This window comes from Hemicordylus capensis, chromosome 1 (assembly GCF_027244095.1).
Source record: "Hemicordylus capensis ecotype Gifberg chromosome 1, rHemCap1.1.pri, whole genome shotgun sequence".
NCBI lineage: Eukaryota > Metazoa > Chordata > Lepidosauria > Squamata > Cordylidae > Hemicordylus > Hemicordylus capensis.
The window spans coordinates 228462087-228481841 of NC_069657.1; the positions used below are offsets into that span (position 1 = coordinate 228462087).

The window sequence follows — 19755 nt, forward strand, 5'->3', positions numbered from 1 at the left end:
CCTAGCTAGATGGTGCAAATCAATGTGGCACCATTGAGTGATGCGAAGTAACCACTTAGATCTACAAGAATTGGAAGCCTGTGTTTGTAATCAGTTTAGGTGTACTCTGGTACCATGATTTCAGTTTACAATTTTGGAACACAAGACTTGCTAAGGATGGGTGAACCAGAGGTCAGGCATTCTTGGTCAGACACCCTTCCTGAGCAAAGAGAAAAGAGTTTGCCTCCCTCCCCAAGCGGAACAAGACAAAGACACCCAGAGTCCTTTTTCTTGGTGAGCCTAGGAGTACAGGAAAGAAGCAAGCTCACCCATGTCTTCTTGGAGGCCGTCCCACTGACCTGACAGCATTGCAGCAAACATAGACCATACCCAGCCCACCGTGGAGAGCAGGGGGACCCTGAACCAGGCGTACTGAAGCAGACGAGGCAGACTTCTACTCCAGCCAGCAGAAAGGCAATAAGAGCAGCCAGAGGCAAGAGGCTCAGAACAGCTGATCAAAGAATCAACCAGAGAGAAGGCAACCCTGGCCTGGACTTAATCCTGAGTGGTGCTCAGGACCTGGTGCAAAACGTCAGTGTCATGGAACCATTAGGGAACAGTGACCATCACACAATCAGATTCAGCATATATGTGAGTGGATAATTCCCAAGGAAGTCCAACACAGATACTTTTGACTCCAGAAGAGGAAACTTCTCAAAAATGAGGGAATGGTGAAAAGAAAACTGAAAGGGAAAGTCAGGAGAGTCAAATAACTCCAAATCACTTATTTAAAAAACCACAGTAATAGAAGTTCAGTTAGAACTGAAGGTGGGAGGGGGGGAAGTACCACCACATAAAGGGGTGGGGGGAGTACCACCAAATCCAGGAGGATGCCAAAGCTGAAATGAAGGACTCTAGTTGAAATGGATTGATGGATGCTCTCAGGCAAGAACAGAGTGTGTGTCTGTCTGTGTCCCCTATCAACTTTGCAATGCTTGGATCAGTATGAACCAAAATGGGTACAGCTGTAGGAACCAATAGGGACACATCAAGGGTGTAGTTTGTGATGATGTCACCCATCCCGATTAAAGATGGTGGACGTATGAACATTTGTGTCATAACTGGGCTAACTTGTGAACTGCTTAACCGATCTGAACCAAATTTGGGTCATAGGGACACCTCAACAGTGTAGTTTGTAATGATGTCCCACCCTAATTCAAGATGGCGGATGCATGAATGTTTGAGGCACAAGAGGGCTAATTTGTGTACCGCCTAACTGATTTGAACCAATTTCTACAGTTGTAGGGACACTTAGGGACACCTCAACGGCTTAGTTTTTGATGACATCCACTGCAATTCAAGATGGCAGATGTGTGAACATTTCAGGCTGAAGTTGTGAGGATGGTAATTATCAATTAAGATTATAGTGAAAGGAAAGTAGACAGATTAGTTCTTACTAGAACAACATGTGTTCTTACTAGAACAATTTGTGTTTTAATAGTTTGATTTTAATTGTTAATTTGTTTTAATTGTTTTTATCATGTTGTGAACCATTTTGGAAGGGCGGTAAATACATCTAATAAATAAATAAACAAACAAACATGTTGATAAATATGGGGTCCAAAAGGGGAAAAAAAACTAAAGCATGGGAGATCAGAGAAAAGACTGACAAAGTAAACACAAAGGAGACATGAGGAATTAGAAAAGAATATAAAATATAGAATAATATAAATAATATATTTTATATCATCCATCCATCCAATATAGAATAATATAAAAGAACAGGAGAAAAGCTTGAAAAAATACACTGATAAGGGCTAACAAGCAGAGTGAATTCTCATGAGCAGTCCCACTGAAACTGATGGGACTAGTCATGAAACAGAAACAGAATCAGAAGCTGATGGGACAAGTTAGTCATGGCTAACCCTCAGTGACAAATTTTTAGGGGCCACAGAGCACTTCAGAGGGATGGGGATTTCTGTGAAACCTCCTGCTCCCAAGCGACCGCCCAAACTGCTTTACTCTGGAATGAAGCAAATGGACACATCCTTCCTTTCCTGCAAATACTCCGTAAGTCAGGCTGTCAGCCAATTAAGTCACTCAAAATAATTTACTTTACACAGATAATACTCTTTCCTGAACATTTGAGTCCTGTAAATATTCAAAGCAGGTCTCTAAACAAGAAACTGTGTAGGCCTTCCCAACCCTCTGGTGGAAGTGCTCTCTTCTCAGGCCAGGATGAACTGCTAGAATATTCTGAGTAGAGCCAGCCCCCTGAGAAATGCTACACATTGAACATACTCCTAGCAACTAGTAGTAGGAATGGAAGTAGGGGTTGCTGATTATTGCAGCATATATTGTCGGCATTCTTCTTAGTGGTTAGTTTGGCATTTCTATTGGTACGAATACCAAGTTTTCAGCTGGATAATATATACTGAACTAGTTATTATTATCATTATTATTCGTAGTTAAACTACAATCCCAATGTTGGTGATTCATTAGGAAAGCTGCCTATTATCTCCTGCAGTTTCCTGGGGATACCTAATCTTTCTCAGAAAAACCACAATTGAAATGTATGATCTGTGCATATAAATTAAATGTTCATTTAGAAACATATCTCTGAATACCTGTACAATAACATAGTAGTTTTGAGAATAATGCATAATTATGGCATAAGTAGTTCCACAGGTGTTTTGCTAAGGACGGCCATCAGGTCAGGAGAACCTACCAGGCTTGGGCATTCTTTCCAGGCTTCTAGAATGAGAGTTCACCGTGAGCCGCAGCTCTGTGCTGAACTCCTGCTCTGGAGGAGATGTGAGCTGACCCTGCTCCTGCAGGAGATGATGGAATACGGCGGCCAGGTCTGCTTCTGCTATCATCGATTCCTTCTGTGAAGTGTCTTCCTCAGCACTTGGAAATTCTGCAAAGCTCTACAAAGAAAGAGAATGCTTATCAACAAGAAGAAGCAAGAAGTTTGTTCTTCTTCTCACTCGCATCTAGGGATGTGCAGAAATGCGATTCGGCATCCAAATCGCCAGCACAATCCATTTAGAAATGAGGGCTTCTACAGCGCCTTTAACAAGGAGGAAAACAGGTCCATACCTGTTCCTCCTCCCACTCGTCGCCACTTCCATGATCCCAGTGCTGCTCCCAGATATCTTTGTGCACGAGGTGGGGGCATCTCCCAGCTGCCCCTGCACGAGACACCTGCACACACATGGACGCCATGTATGTGCAGAGGCCTTGTGTGTACTGCTGGAGCATGAAGATATCCAGGAGAAATGCTGGGATTAAGGAAGTGGTAGTGAATAGGAGAAGAAGCAGGTATGGACCTGCTTTCCTCCTTGTTATGGGAGCTGTGGAAGCCCTCGTTTTAAAAGAGATTGTATTGGTGATCCGGACACCGAATCACATTCAACATATCCCTATTCACATCCTCCTCAAAATACCTTTTCTCTCCCTACAAGGGACTGATGGCTTTCTAAATTTCCAACCACAGCACAGCATCCCTCCAGTGGCTTATGTTTCTTTTTCAATTGTGAGCCCTTTGGGGACAGGGGATCATCTTATTTATGTATTATTTATTTTTTAATCTAAGGACTTTGGTTGAAGAGCAGTATACAAATATTCATAGTAGTAGTAATAAATGCAAGAATAAACTTTCTAAAGTACACAACAACCCTATTTTAAATAGGTGTGGCAAAGGAACAATGGTGTAACATCAGGTTTTCTCATGCTGTACTGTACTGTAAACACTGTGCTAAACACCCATTTGATGTGCAACTAAACTGGCTAAAAATTAACCAAGTTAAAAGTGCTTCTGCTCAGGGGTGGATCCACAACTGCACAGAAATGTTCAAAGAACATGGGCTGCTGAGGACTGGGGCCAGGATTGGAGCTGTGCACCTCCTGGTGCATACTTGCCTGGACTGGGGCCTGAGAGGGCAATTGCACGCCTCGTGCTTTGCCCCTGCCAGTGAGAGGAGCAGGCGCCCAGCCCTCTCACTCTGCTAAACAGCTGATTGCAACACCTGCGCACTGGCCATGCTCTGATCAGCTGTTTGGGCTTTGCCTCACTCAACTCGCTGCCAAAAGGAACAGGTGCCAGGCCATCTTGCCCTGCTGAACAGCTGATTTCAGCACTCTCAGTGCGCAGGCACCGCAATCAGCCGCTTGACATGGAAAGAGGGCTGGGCATCTGCTCCTTTTGGTGGTGGGGCGAGTGAGGCAGCGCCTGCCACCATTAGCAGTTCTGTGGGGCCATGAGGTGATGGCTTTGCCAGGCGACTGCTCTTCTCAGCGGTGGGGGCAGGTCTGAGGAATTTTCACTTAAACCCCTGCCTCTTCCCAGGAAATAAACGGATGGGAATTGATTCCCGTTGCTGATTCCTCCACAGATTATTTGAACGGGTAATGTCCAGTGGTTGCTTCGGCATGATCTTACCAGACATTCAAACAACCATTGCTTTACTTGGTCAATTTTTCCACATATGAAAAAGTTTTGATCTATATCTTTTTCAGATCATTCACACTAAATAGTCTGGTTTTAGCACCAGAGAGTTCTTTTAAAAAGGCATTAAATCAGTACAGGTGGCCCTCATTATCTGCAGTTTCAGCAACTGCAGTTTCGCATATCCATGGATGGGACTTAGAGAACCGATTTCTTTATCTGCAGTATAAAAATAAGCTAAAATTCCCCTTTTCATGGCTGAGGTGGCTGGAAATTACCCAAAAATGACTTCTGGTTTCATTTTCGGCCTCCATTTTACAATGTAGAGCCATTTTATGGCTCCTGGGGGGGGGGGGAGAAAAAAGAAATTCCCCCTGCATGTTATGTTTTCTTACATTTGCAGAAACAGGCTGGCACTGGACCCAACTTGGGTTTCCATGCACATAGAAGCTATATAATGCAACTAGATACAACCCAGGCACATGAGTCTTAACAATCACTTCCATAGTTATAAGGACTATTACATGTTAGCAAAACCTAACCTGAGAAGGAGTCATGAATTCCATCCATGTCTCCTCTGCAAGATGGAAGCAAGAAGATCCACTTCTTGTTTTCTGTAAGCTTTGGGTTCTAAAAGCAACTAAAGGTAAAGTGTGCCGTCAAGTTGATTTTGACTCCTGACGCCCACAGAGCCCTGTGGTTTTCTTTGGTAGAATACAGGAAGGGTTTACCATTGCCTCCTCCCACGCAGTATGAGATGATGCCTTTCAGCATCTTCCTATATCGCTGCTGCCCAATACAGTACCAGTGGGGATTCGAACCAGCAACCTTCTGCTTGTTAGTCAAGCAGTTTCCTCACTGCGCCACTTAAGCTGGTACTAGGTATTAAATCATAGATGGCTGACCTGCAGGCTAGGTAGCTATTAATAGTCTATTGAAAACCAATACAATTTGACCCACCAAGTGAAATGTAGGCTGGCAGGTGCTTGGGAACTACCCTGGTTTTGCAAATCCAGATAGGAAGCAAAACCAGGATGTCGATTTTCGGCCCAATGTTAGGCCGAAAACTGACATCCTGGTTTTGCTTCCTATCTGGATTTGCAAATATGGCTGTGAGAGACACACATTTTGTGAATCACAAACTGTGCTGGCCAGGATTAGAATGACTCAGAGAGTTAATGCTTCCAACTATCTCTTTTTCTATTTCAGAACAGTTTTTACTGCTGCTGCTTTGTTTTCTCTTTGTTAATGGTTTATATAGTTTTGAAAAACTTTTAAATAGAGATATATTATTGTTATAGTTAATATTTGTAATTAATAATATTTATAATATTTATAATAAATATAATATTTATAATTAATACTTTTAATTTATATTTTAATTGTGCATTGTTTTAATTATACAGTAAAATGCTTTGGGATTATAGTAATGAAACGTGGTATAGAAAAGGAATCAATCAATCAATCAATCAATCAATCTCTTGAAGCTGAACTGGCAAATTGACTTAACCACTTCAGCAGGGATTAGGTAGGAATACGTCTAAATAAAAACCTTCATTTCAATCTTGTTTTACCGCCACTGACTCTATAAACAAAAGCAAAGGTAAAATGAGATAAAATGAGTTAAGGTCTTCAGCATGTAAACTAAGCACTGATTCACAAATGCATGTCCATCACTTCATGTTTCACCATCTGGTGACTATCAGCTAAAGGTGAGAATTGTCTACATTGAAAAGCATTTGAGTTAACTCTGGAAGAGACAGAAATTTTAATCTGTGATGGTGGAGTACATGCAAGTCACCACTTGCTTGATGCTATAGACAGTAAGTGATGAACATGCATAGATGAACACAGCCAAAATCTCCTGACATCTTAATCTGTATTTTTAGCCTATTTTCCTTAAGGAAAGTAAGTTTATGAGGTCATCCAGCATTCTGTGTGTGCATGTGTCCGTAAGTGTTTGGGTGTCTGTGTTTGTGTTCCCTGCTATCAACTTCATAATGCCTGGATCAATATGAACCAAACAAAGTTATAGAGACACCTCAACAGCATTGTTTGTGACGACGTTATCCACCCAATTCAAGATGGCGGACACGTGAACATTTGTAGCGCAAGAGGGCTAATTTCTGAACTGCCCAACCAATTTGAACCACATTTGCTACAGCTGTAGGGATACATAGGAACACCTCAGTGGAATAGTTTGTCATGATGTCATCCACCCCAATTCAAGATGGTGAATGCATGAACATTTGAGGTGCAAGTGGGCTAACTTGCAAACCGCCTAACCAATTTGAACCACATTTGCTACAGTTGTAGGGACACATAGGGATGGTTCAAGGACATGGTTTGTTATGATGTTATACACTCTGATTCAAGCTGGCGGACGCATGAACATTATAGTTGCAAGTTGGCTAACTTGTGGACCGCCTAATCGATTTGAACCAAATTTCCTACAGGTATAGGGACAGCGGGGAAGTAACTTGCCTAGGGAGCAAGAGGTTGCTGGTTCAAATTCCTGCTGATATGTTTCCCAGACTATGGGAAACACCTGTATCAGGCAGCGTGATATAGGAAGATGCTGAAAGGCATCATCTCATACTGTGCAGAGATGGCAATGGTAAACCCCTCCTGTATTCTACCAAAGACAGGGCTCTGTGGTTGCCAGGAGTCAACACTGACTTGACAGCACAACTTTACCTTTATAGGGACACATAGGCTCAAGGGTATAGTTTATAATAATGTCATCCACCCCAATTCAAGATGGCAGTCGTGGGAACGTTTAAGGATGAAAGTGGACTAACTTGTGAGGATGGTAATTACAAATTAAGATTATAGTGAAAAGAAAGTAGGCAGATTAATTCTTAACCAGAGCTACTTGTTTTTTATTTGCTAGCCTATTTCTGATTTAAAGTTTTCATTAACCCAGTTTATAGAGTAGATAAGAATCCTTATGGTACAGAGCTACCAGAGTTCAATCAACCGAGAAGGAAAAGGGAGAGAAGCAATGTTAAGGAACAAAGACAGACACAAAAGCACCCGCCACCTCCTAATACCTGAAGGCCTTCATTGCCACGGCCTGGAGAGAGCTGCACAGACTGACGGCGAGATTGAGCCGAGTATTCTGAGTCCATTTCAAAATCAAAGGGATGGACAGACAGCAGGCGCTTTGTCTTGCGCATCTTAGAAAGCACAGAAAGTGTAAGAATCCAGATTTCAATGTAAATACGATCAATAGCAAAAGGTTCTCATTATCCCTCTTGTTAGTTATTATGAAGTAGTCATCAGCAATGGGCATGCCCTAAACAGCCCAGCCTGAGTTCAAATTCTTCTCCTGCTTATTCTCTCCTGTGCAATCTCGCTCTAAGTTAACGAGCAACTGAGGACTATTCTATGCATATGTATATTGAAAACATGGACACAACTATGAACACAATTTTCTTTTTTTTTTAAAAAAAGGCAGAAAGGATTGGGAATAAGATTCCGAATTTTCCATTGGGAATTTCAAATTGCAATTTATTCCAAACATTTTCTGGTATAGGGAACTGAGGCTGACATCCTGACTAACAAAGCACGTGGGTAATGAGGGACTGCGGAGACAACTTCCCCACTCCCTCAATATGCCCACTCTTGCACAAGCAGACCAAACGCCCCCACTCTGTCTACACTCTGGAAGCAGGAAACACACTGATGACCCTCAGCAACTTATTTCCTCTCTTCCAGAGCACCTCCAGAGCATGAACAGAACTGGGACCTTTCGTCTGCATGTGCAACAGCAGGCATACTGAGGGACTGGGGGAGTTGTGCACAAGCCCCAGGCATGTCTCCACGGTCCCTCATTGCCCATGTGCTTTGTTAGTCAGGATGTCAGCCACTGAAATGAAAAGCCCTGAATTTGGGGATTTAAATTTCCTTGGGAAATCTGGAACCTAAAGAGCTTGGCTGGAAATGGTACATTCAAGTTTCAGTCAAAAACTCATATTTTGGCAAAATCTGGATTCTGAAATTCTCATTCTAGAAGCTAGCTTTTGCCATTCCAATTCCAGCATTGGCAATTCTTAAGTAGGGATTCCCCCCAAATGTTAAACATGGGGGACAAATTGACAAATCACTTATACTGGTGAGGCTACTCTACTGTACTTGTGCACATACACTTAAAATCACTTACCACAGAGTAATAGCTTGCAAACAAATCTTAATAGGCTTCACTCCATTCCAATGGATGGAGCAAAATGGTAGATTTCCATTACATTTTCAATAGATGTGGAATGGTAATGCATATCTTTAGAGAAACGATATGGCATACTCCTGGGACTAAGGCAAAGGCTTCAGGGCATCAATCCAACATGAAGATGGATTCATATAAGAAAGAAAAGAAGCGCCTCTTCAGAGAGAGAGAGAGAGAGAGCGAGAGAGCGCGAAAGCGCGCACTATCTTCAGCCAAGAAGGCCCAACATCCTCTAAGAGAGTACTGTACCGAATGGAAGATAACCAGTCCCTAGTAGTACACTTACCTTAGTATAATATTCAGCTTCTGCACCATCAATGGCATCATCACGCTCTCCCTCCTCACTGTCGTCATTCCCACCATAGTGTTGGTAACCACCTGGATAAGAAAAACGCATGAACAGATGCTACCAGCCATATACTGGTCATGTATGTCAGGTACAACTGGGGCAACGTCATAAATCAGTGGTAAAACTCATGCTTTGCATGCAAAAGGCCCCCAATTCAATTCCTAACATCTCCAGTTAAAAGGATCATAGGTAGCAGGACTAGGAAAGACCTCTGTCTCTGACACTGGAGAACTACTGACAGCTGGAGGAGACAATCCTCCTGCACTAGATTGATCTAAGGCTTCAATTCAACATTCTTGTTCAGGCATTCCAAAGAACACCTCTGAATGTTACAAGTGCTGGAGGCTGGCCAGCAGGTCCTAACCCGGTACATCACTCGTCTCCCAGTCGCACTGCTCATGGAAATCCAAGCCCATCACAGAAGTGCCCTCCATTGTGGCTATGATGCTTTTCACCTCTTCACACCGACACTGCTGTTTCTGTGAGCAGTGCAACTGGGAAGTGAGTGATGTGCTGGAGCGGGACTTCTGACCCACATTCAGCACTTACAACCATTCTTTTGAATGCCTGAATAGGGCTAATCTAAGGCAGATATTAGCCTTATTCATAAAATCCCACTTCTTCACAGGGTGGTGAGAAGAAAAATTGGGCAAGACTGGGTGATTTGTAGTAGATCAGCATGGGTTTCTTACTCCAGTCCCAACTGATTTGCAATACAACGGCAAGAGTGATTTGCAGTAGGTTTCTTACTCCCGGTTGTTTAATATTAGCAACAATTTTAAAAAGCATACACCCCCACCCCCCACAACCTAATTAGGCTGCTAAAACTAAGTAAGTGGTGGAAAGCCAAGAGTGGAGTTTTGGGTGAAAGGACTGGGAGCTCACTCCTGGTACTGAAAACACGATTTGAGGCTCAGCATGTGCTAAGAGGCACTCTGTTCTTTAGTTCCACCTGCCTCCCTGAGCCACTATTTTATAGCTGGCTCCTGCTGTTGGATTTCAGACTTCTAGTAAACTATAAAATAGATCCTGCAAGCCTGAAGTCTACACAGCCCTGACCTAGCAGCTATACTTGACTTGGACTTCCAAAATATTTTGATCAAAGTCCCTCATGAAAGATTCATGGGTAAACTTGGCAGTTATGGCATTAAAAGATGGTTCTCGTATGGATCAGTAACTGGTTAAAGAACAGGAAGCAGAAGGTAAGAATAAATGGACAGTTAAAGGAAAACAAACCATGAGGTTCCTCAAGAATCTATATTCTCAATCTGTATTTATCTGATTCATAAAGTTAAGGGTGACCTGTAAGGTTCAAATTTTGTACATTTAATCACCTGCTGTGACATTTTAAATGATTTTTTTGTGGATAAAGCCTCGCGTATTTGGGCCAAACTGGATTCCACATTTATTGAAGAGTCTACTAGGGATCATTTTGTGTCATTTTGTGACTCAGTTTGAGGATGCGGATAAGCTGCTTCAGACTCTACATCCTACTACCTGTTCTCTTGACCCGTGCCCAACTTTGCTCTTTTCATCTGCCAACAGTACTATCAGAGAGGGTCTGGGACATATTACAAATGCTTCTCTGAGGGAGGGCAGGATGCCTCCTTACCTTAAGGAGGCTCTTATTAGACCTTACTTGAAGAAAATTGCACTGGATTCCTCAGAGTTAGCCAATTATAGACTTGTCTCCAATCTTTCATGGTTGGGCAAGGTGACTGGGAGGGTGGTTGTCTCTCAGCTTCAGGCAGTCTTGGAGGAAACAGATTATCTAGACTGATTATTTCGAACTGGCTTTCAAGTGGGCTATGGGGTTGAGACTGTCTTAGTCTGCCTTATGGATGATCTCCAATTGGGTATTGACAGGGACAGCATGACTCTGCTGATCCTTTTGGATCCCTCAGTGCCTTTTGATACCATCAACCACGGTATCCTGGGTCACCTGAGGGAGTTGGGATTGGTGGTACTGTTTTACAGTGGTTCCATTCCTACCTCTCTGACAGATTCCAGATGGTATTGTTTGGAGACTGTTGCTCTGCAAAGCGGGAGTTAATGTATGGAGTTTCACAAGGCTCTATACTGTCTCCAATGCTTGTTAAAATCTACATGAAACTGCTGGGAGAGATCATCAGAAGATTTGGTGCAGGATGTTATCAATATGCTGATGACACCCAAATCTATTTCTCTATATCAACTTCATCATGTAATGGCATAACTTCTCTAAATGCCTGCCTGGAGGCAGTAATGGGCTGGATGAGGGATAACAAACTGAAATTGAATCCTAATAAGACAGAGGCACTGACTGTGGGGGATCAAAACTCGAGATATGGTTTAGACCTGCCTGTCCTGCATGGGTTACAATCCCCCAGAAAGTACATAGCTTGCGAGTGCTCCTGGATCCAAAACTCTCTCTGGTTTCTCAGGTTGAGGCATTGGCGAGGAGCACGTTTTATCAGCTATGGCTGATATGTCAGCTATGTCCATTTCTGGAGCAAAATTGCCTTAAAACCATGGTACATAACCTTCAGGCTTGACTGCTGTAATGCACTCTATGTGTGACTGCCTTTCTGTAGTCCAGACACTACAGTTGGTGAAGAATGCAGCAGCCAGATTAGTCTCCAGGATAACCCAAAGAGACCACATAAAACTGATCCTAAAAGAACTACACTGCCTGCCAATTTGTTTCTGGATGAAATACAAAATTCTGGTTATTACCTATAAAGCCCTGGACAGCTTGGGTCCAGGGTAGTTCGATATTAATTTAATAGGAGCATCTCTCACCTATTAAGATCATCTGAACATAAGAACAGCCCTGCTGGATCAGGCCCAAGGCCCATCTAGTCCAGCAACCCGTTTCGCACAGTGGCCCACCAGATGCCGCTGGAAGCCACAGGCAGGAGTTGAGGGCATGCCCTCTCTCCTGCTGTTACTCCCCCGCAACTGGTACTCAGAGGCATCCCGCCCCCAAGGCTAGAGGTGGCCTAGAGCCCTCCGACTAGTAGCCGTCAATAGACCTCTCCTCCATGAAATTATCCAAACCCCTCTTAAAGCCATCCAGGTTGTTGGCTGTTACCACACCTCGTGGCAGAGAATTCTACAAGTTGATTATGCGTTGTGTGAAAAAGTACTTCCGTTTGCTGGTCCTAGATTTCCTGGCAATCAGTTTCATGGGATGACCCCTGGTTCTAGTGTTATGTGAGAGGGAGAAGAATTTCTCTCTATCCACTTTCTCCACCCAATGCATGATTTTATAGACCTCTATCATTTCTCCCCGCAGTCGTCTTTTTTCTAAACTAAATAGCCCCAGGTGCTGTAGTCTTGCCTCATAAGAAAGGTGCTCTAGGCCCTTGAGCATCTTGGTTGCCCTCTTCTGCGCCTTTTCCAGTTCAACAATGTCCTTTTTTAGATGTGGTGACCAGAATTGTACGCAGTACTCCAAGGGTGGCCGCACCATAGTTTTGTATAAAGGCATTATAATATTAGCAGTTTTATTTTCAATCCCCTTCCTAATGATCCCTAGCATGGAATTGGCCTTTTTCACAGCTGCCGCACATTGAGTCGACACTTTCAACGAGCTGTCCACTATGACCTCAAGATCCCTCTCCTGGTCAGTCACCGACAGCTCAGATCCCATCAGCATATACTTGAAGTTGGGGTTCTTCTTCATCTGGGGAGGCCACAAGGCTACCACCGGCTTGTGATGGCTACTCGAGACAGGGCCTTCTCTGTGGCTGCCCTGTGACCCGGAATGCCCTTCCTGTTAAAATCAGAGTTTCTCCATGTCTTTTTTTTAAAAAAGACCCTTAGACATACCTGTTTTCTCAAGCTTTCGATTAATTTTAGCTGGTTGTTTTAATCATTTTATCCTGTTTTGACATTTGTTTTATTTTAACTTATGTATACCACCTAGGGATGCACATGCTAGGTAGTATAGAAATATGATAGATAGATAGATAGATAGATAGATAGATAGATAGATAGATAGATAGATACAATAAGATCACGAAGTTTGCACATGACATCACATTATTTAGGACAGTCGATTCCTAAAAACAAACTGTGAAGAGTTCTGGAAAGGTTTCTTCAAGCTGTCAGCCATAAAATACCTCTGCCATACCCACATGCTTATAACACAGCCTATTCTTCAGTGTAGGGGTGGGGAGAAGTGAGAATATTGTATACCTTTCACTAAAATAAAAGTTTTAGCTCTCCTTGCTGAAGGAAAAAATATTTCCATTTTAAATTGTAAAACATCATTTGAGGGTGGGGCAGTTACACCAACTGCCTTTGTGTCTCTTCCCTCAGGATAGGGCATGCCAATGTGTATTTTGCACTTAACTGACTCCATGGATCATCTTTTCCATGATATAAACAGGAAAAGACATTCGGAACAGTGCAACAGAAATACCTGAACACACAGGTCTTTCACAGGTAGGAACAGGTTTTCCAGTTATCTTTCAAGAAGGTGACATGGCTCTCAATGAACTATGGGTTCTTGCAAACATTTTTTTTTAAGAAGAGCAACTTACTGTTGATATCTGGCAAGCTATACACTCTGTCATGAAGACCTAGAATAAGAGGAAGTGTGAGGGGAGAATTAAATTCTTGTAAACCACATTTTGCATTAAATATGAAGCAGATCATCCCTTTTTGAGTTTTATGCAAAATCCACAAAGACAACTGAAAATAACAGCTATTGTTAGCTTAGAGTCCCATCTACAAATCAACAGGTATGTTGCCCTGTACAGTAGCATTCCTGTGCAAATGCTATATGATATCAAGAATAAGGTTTTGGCTTACGGTTGTAATTAGGCCCACAGTCATCCTGACACAGCAACAGGCTGCACAACCCACAGGGACCTACCTGCATGTCATAGGGGGCACTCCCTGTGAGAACAATCTCCTCTTTATTTAGCAGGGGGAGTAACTGTAAACTGCCCAGAGACGTAAGTTTTGGGCGGTATAAACATGTTTTAATAAATAATAAATAAATAAACTGGCCCTATCCATCCCCAGCACAGTACCTCCAGTGACTTGTGTCTGGTTTCTTTTTAGATTGTGATTCTTTTTAGAACAAGAGGGATCCATCTTATTTATTTATCTGTTATTTCTCTATTTCTATTTCTGATTTACCACTTTGGAAACTTCTGTTGAAAAGCGGTATATAAATTTTTGTTGTTGTACTTTCTGTGCAACTCTGCGTCACTAAATGCTGTGCCTCTGCAATGCTAGTGAGGATGTCAGCCACTGTAAGGCCTTTTCTTTTTTTCTTTCTTTCTTTCTTTCTTTCTTTCTTTCTTTCTTTCTTTCTTTCTTTCTTTTTCTTTCTTTCTTTCTTTCTTTCTTTCTTTCTTTCTTTCTTTCTTTCTTTCTTTCTTTCTTTCTTTCTTTCTTTCTTTCTAGGACACTGTAAAGGCTAGGACTGCCTGAAAGTCTCCTAAAGTAACCTTTACTGCTAACTGTCACACTACCATGCTGAAAGTAAGGAAGATCCATAGAAGCACCTGCCTTAATAAATTCTGGATGTGCTCACTGAGATTTCTGGGTGTTGCTTCTTGTCCAGGGAGCAATGCATGTTGTAAAGAGCTGACTTTCACACCAGAAACCTGAAAACCTGCCGAACGCTGCCATCTGTTGGCTAGGTATCTTTTTGTTATTTGGATCAACCAGGTCTGAGGAAAGGTGTCTGTATGTGAGAGAAAATCCCTTTCCAAGGCAGTGCATTCCTGACCCACACAGCAGAAGTGTTAGGTGTGTGCACTTACAGAAGTTTCATTTTTTGTTTGCAATATGTTAGCTATTAATACAGAGTTCTTGGACAAGCAAGGTGTCTAACTGGGTACACAGATAGTATAGGCTTGGATAATATATTTTGTAACAAGCTGTGCCTAAAATCTGTCAGAATGCATGAAGGTCTTCATTAGACAGTGGCATACCTTCCCTGTGCTACAAAAGATTGGCCTGCTGTTTGAGCATTTGACAGACAGAACAATGAGGTACAGAAGCAAGCACACAAAGCAAAGCAAAGAAAGTAAGCAGAAACAGGTGTGGAGCACACCTCACTGGAAAGACTCTGAAAGTCAATGTGTTCCAGGACATTCAGCAGGAAGTCAAGCTGTTCCAGGCACGGAGTAGAAATATCAGACTGGATCCACAGAATTGTGAATGGCAGGAAAATACCACTGGCACTGTTCCATTAATGCTTATGCAACCGTTTATGACAGCCTTAAATAGGTCGGTTCTCTAGAAGTTCTCATGCTTTCATTTCCCCAACAATGCACTCAAGCATAATATTTCTGGATGTAGTTTCATTTTTCTTGTGCAACACTTCAACTTGTGCAAGTCAGCACATCTATATGGAAGACATCATCTGTCCACAGAAGGGCCCCTCTGGATCCCACTCTACAGAGCCAGGAAGGCTACCAGCAGTGACTAGTTTACCCATGTAGGAACAAGGAAGGAGACAACTGGGGGATAGTGAACCCAGAGCTCCCAGAGAGACCCAGTTAACCTCTCTCCTGTGATGATAATCTCTAATGTTGCCAATTATCTTCACCTCAGCAAAGATACTAGATTAAACGAGTATCGATTACGAGTGGAGATATTTGTCTAGGATGTTAGCAACATACATATCACTATCTGGTGAAGATTGGACTGAGGGTGGACCCAATACACCTCTACAGGGGTGGAGGACCAGTTAGGATGGTCCGCCCTCGTAGACTAATGGATTCCTGTTGGTTCCTGCTGAGAGAGTAGACGGTCCTGGGATGCCCTGGTCTCCCTCTGGTATGAGGAGATGGGTCAGGTGATTGACTCGACCACACTCAGGCATCCACTCGCAACCCGCCAAGTCCAAGTGACTCCCTCGTATACAGGTGAGTTGCAGACAATGAATCAGGCTGGTAGACGGCTTGAGTGTTGTTGGCAGAAAACACATAATGAAAGTGACCAAACATAGGCTAGAGCCCATATTAAGGCCTTTTCTATGGTGGTGGTGACAGTAAAGAAATCCTACTTTTCTGCCACCATCGTATCTGTTTAATGTCATCCAGTGGAGCATTTGTGAGTGGTTCATGGGCTCCTACCTTCATGGTTGGTGAAGACTGCTAGGGAGGGACTGGGTCCATGGGTTGCGGGGGGTGGTGAATGCCTCTCTGAAGCAGGGAATGGTGCCCCCTTAGCTGAAGGAGGCAGTCATTAGGCCCCTCCTAAAAAAAACCCTCATTAGATTCTGATGATTTAAATAACTTTCTACCAGTTTCTAACCTCCCCTTCTTGAGCAAGGTATTGGAGAGTGTGGTGAGGTTAGAAACTCAGCTCCAGGCAGCCCTAGATGAATCATATTACTTAGTTCTTTTCCAGTCTGGCCAGATAGACAGAGGAAGTGTAACTCTGTTGATTCTCCTGGACCTCTCAGTGGCTTTCAATACCATCAATCATGGTTTCCTTCTGGGTTGTCTCTCTCGGTTGGGATGTGGGGGAATGGTTATATGGTGGCTCCGCTCCTACATGGAGGGTCATACTCAGAAGGCGGTGCTGGGGGATGCCTACTCCACCCCTTGGCTTTTGGGGTGCCACAGGGAATTATTCTGTCCCCTATGCCATTTAACATCTTCATAAAATCTCTGGGAGAGGTCATCCATGGATGTTTTCTGAGGTGCCATCAATATGCTGATGATATCCAGCTCTGCCTATCTTTTAAGTCAGCAGATATCAGGGAGACAGTGGATGGTCTGAACAGTTTGGAGGCTGTTCAAGACTGGATGGGGGCAAACAAGCTGAAACTTAATCCAGGTAAGATGGAAGTTCTCTGAGTTGGAAAAATGATTATCCAAGTAGTGAGATAAATCTGGTCTTGGATGGGGTCACACTCCCTCTGAAAGGCAAAGTCCACAGAATGGGGGTGTTTCTGGACCCGATGCTGTCCTTGGAAACTCAGGTGGCAGCAGTGTGCAGAGTGCTTTTTACCAGCTACGGCTAGCACACCAGCTATTTGGAGAAGTCGGATCTGACCTGCGTCACTCATGCTTTGGTAACATCCAGATTGGACTACTGCAATGCGCTCTTCAGAATCTTCAGCTGGTCCAGAATGCTGCTGCTAGGATACTTGTGGGTGCAAATTGCTTCATGAGTGTTTCACCCATCCTGTGGCAGCTTCATTGGTTACCAGTCCACTTCTGGGCCAGATTCAAGATGCTGGTCTTCAACTTTGAAACTCTCATGGCTTGGGGCCGAGGTACCCATTGGACCACACATGCCCATATGAACCTGCCAGGGCCTCTGCTCGGCATCTCAGGCCCTGCTCATGACCCCGCCACTAACAGAGAGATCTGGTATTCAGTTGTAGCCCCTCAACTTTGGAACACCCTCTCCAAAGATCTTTGCGATGCTTCCTCCCTCTGTGTTTTTAGAAAACAATTACAAACACGTGTCTTTAAAGAGATTGTTAAAGGTTATATTTGCTGCTGCTATCTGGTAGGTTCTTTAGTTTTTATAGTATTTAGTTTTTAGCTTTTTATTAATAACTTTTAATTTGAAACATTTTTAAAAATGTAATTTTATTAGCCTGGCCTTTTAACGTGTTTAACTTTATTAATATTTTATTCTACATTGCATCTATTTTATTAATGTTGTGAGCTGTAGTGTACTGTGAGAAGCAGTATCGCAGTATTGCCTGGGTGAATATTAGGCCTCTCTAAACACAAGGTCAGTTTCTATCAGTACTTTTAGTTGACTGATTCAGTCTTCCAAAATCTTGGTTGAATTCAATTCAGCTGAATGTTAACTTACAAATGGGTGCCCCTTGTTTTTAGTATTGAGTGAAAGGGCAAACAGCTCATTGCAATTCACTTTTTCCAAGCCACTCACCAGAGGTGATTAATCTCTCTATTTAGAGAGGGGCTAGGAATCAAGCCAGCCTGGAAACCACACTCTTTGGCTTGAAAGCCAGGTCACTAATTCCAGATATGTGGGAACAGACTATGGTTACTCAGGAGATAATTATAGTAATAGTAACCATTGGTAATGGTTAATTCAATATCCCATACTTTGCAGAATCTTCAGAACACTCTACGGATAATTACTGAGAAGATCTCACCAAGACCCATGCCCATACCAAGCAAGGTAGGGTCCCTTTTCTGTCCGTGTGTCATCCTTCCATACAGAGATCGCATCACCTTAGCACTTCCAAATCGCTTGAAACGGGATTTTACATGTTCATAATACCACTCCAGAGATCCAGTCTTCACAATCCTGGCCAAGAGGGTGGGGGAAAGAGAGAAGGTGGCACAAACACAAGTTATTGTCAACTATCCTAAAGCTTCAATCACTTAAAACACTGATTGATTTTACTTCAAAGGTCTTAGTTGCTAAAGCCTCTCCTCCTCTAGAATACTTTTGGGGCAAATATTGAGGTCTTTCACATGACCTCACGGCTGATGCTGGGAGTGCTGCAGGGAAGGCAGGAACTCTCCTGAGAGCAGCAGGAGCAGTGGACGCCCTCCCCTCTTCCACACCATGAGCCCACACAAGCAGCAGCACAGCGACTGCAGGAGCTGGGAGTAGGAGGACTCCCCTCTCCACATCCCAGGATGCACTGCACTATGAGTGCGGTGGCTACTCAGTTGCTGCACTCGGTACGGCTGCACCTCCTCCTCCAGCTCACTGCCAAAACTGGTGGCAAACTTGGGGTGTATGTGTGGAGCCATTTAACCCTGTGGCAATCACCCAGATAATTGTCGGTGGAAGTTAAGCAAACCATAGGTGCACTTAAGCTTGGCTAAATGCTGCGCTAAAAACTCAGGCTTGCTGCAGGGTCAGCACCAGGATTGGGCTTGATCCTGGCGCTTCACATGCACAGCCTCAGTGTCAGTGTAAATGTTATCTTTCTGTGTGTTTTTTAATGACACAGTCAACCCCCCCGCCACATACTAAAGTACCAGTTTTTAAACAAACAAACAAACAAACAAACAAACCAAAGGCACCCGAATTCCATTTTTGTGATTTTCCTGAGGATCATTGCCAAATAATTGAAATTTTTCAAATTTTGGCCCTCATTCTAATGGGTTTCATTTGACCTTGGTGACAAAACATAGCTAAATCTATGGGCCCACATACTGAATGTCAATTTGCCTAAACCACATCCCTCCACACCCAATAAGTAAATGCTCTGGGAGAACTTCAGATTGTCTGAGAAAGACTTAAGGGCCCATTTTCTCAATTAATCTCTTTTAATTGAGTGGGCCAGTTTGGAGGGGATATTAACCAAACTGATCCAGCTGTCATTCAAGGAGGAATGAAGCAAGAAAAAAACAATGGCTGCTGAAGTAGCAGAGGAAGGCTGGAGAATTAATGGCTGTGAACAGCCATCAAAAACTTAGGAGTAATGTTTTTTTCTGGAATTCTTCCTTCACTCCAAATAATTACTTCTGAAGCAAAAATCAAACGTGAAAAAAGTTTCTGTTCAGCACAAGAACATACAACAAAAATATTGCACTGGGTCTTCGGCCTGGGCATCAGCAAGGGAAGTTTCCCTGCTCTTCCTCTCAGCCAGGAGAGGGCGGGGAAATCTATGGACCTTGTCTCTAGGCTTGGTTTGGAGAAAGGGCAGGAGAGCCTCCCTTGCTTGTGCCCATGCTTGGAGAGCCTTGCAAAGCAAGGGAACTGCTCACTGCCTTGGAAGGCTGCCAGAACTGGGGCTTCAGTGAGGCAGCTTGTCCTGCCTTTCTTCCAAGCCAAGAGGAGAGTGAGGCA

The 19755-nt window shown here is 43.3% G+C and overlaps 1 protein-coding gene across 6 annotated transcripts in view; it reads right to left on the reverse strand.

The window, feature by feature from the left end:
- MLPH (melanophilin) overlaps positions 1 to 19755 on the reverse strand; it is a 214227-nt gene that overhangs the window by 49610 nt on the left and 144862 nt on the right. For 4 of the 6 annotated variants that reach the window (XM_053283111.1, XM_053283110.1, XM_053283108.1 and 1 more), the window contains 5 exons: positions 18101 to 18255; positions 13533 to 13571; positions 8941 to 9032; positions 7483 to 7608; positions 2708 to 2909 (listed from right to left, as the gene is read on the reverse strand). In XM_053283111.1, the coding sequence (XP_053139086.1) occupies positions 2708 to 2909; positions 7483 to 7608; positions 8941 to 9032; positions 13533 to 13571; positions 18101 to 18255 (614 nt within the window). The remainder of the gene's footprint in view (positions 1 to 2707; positions 2910 to 7482; positions 7609 to 8940; positions 9033 to 13532; positions 13572 to 18100; positions 18256 to 19755) is intronic. The other 2 variants (XM_053283113.1, XM_053283109.1) reach the window with 1 other exon arrangement.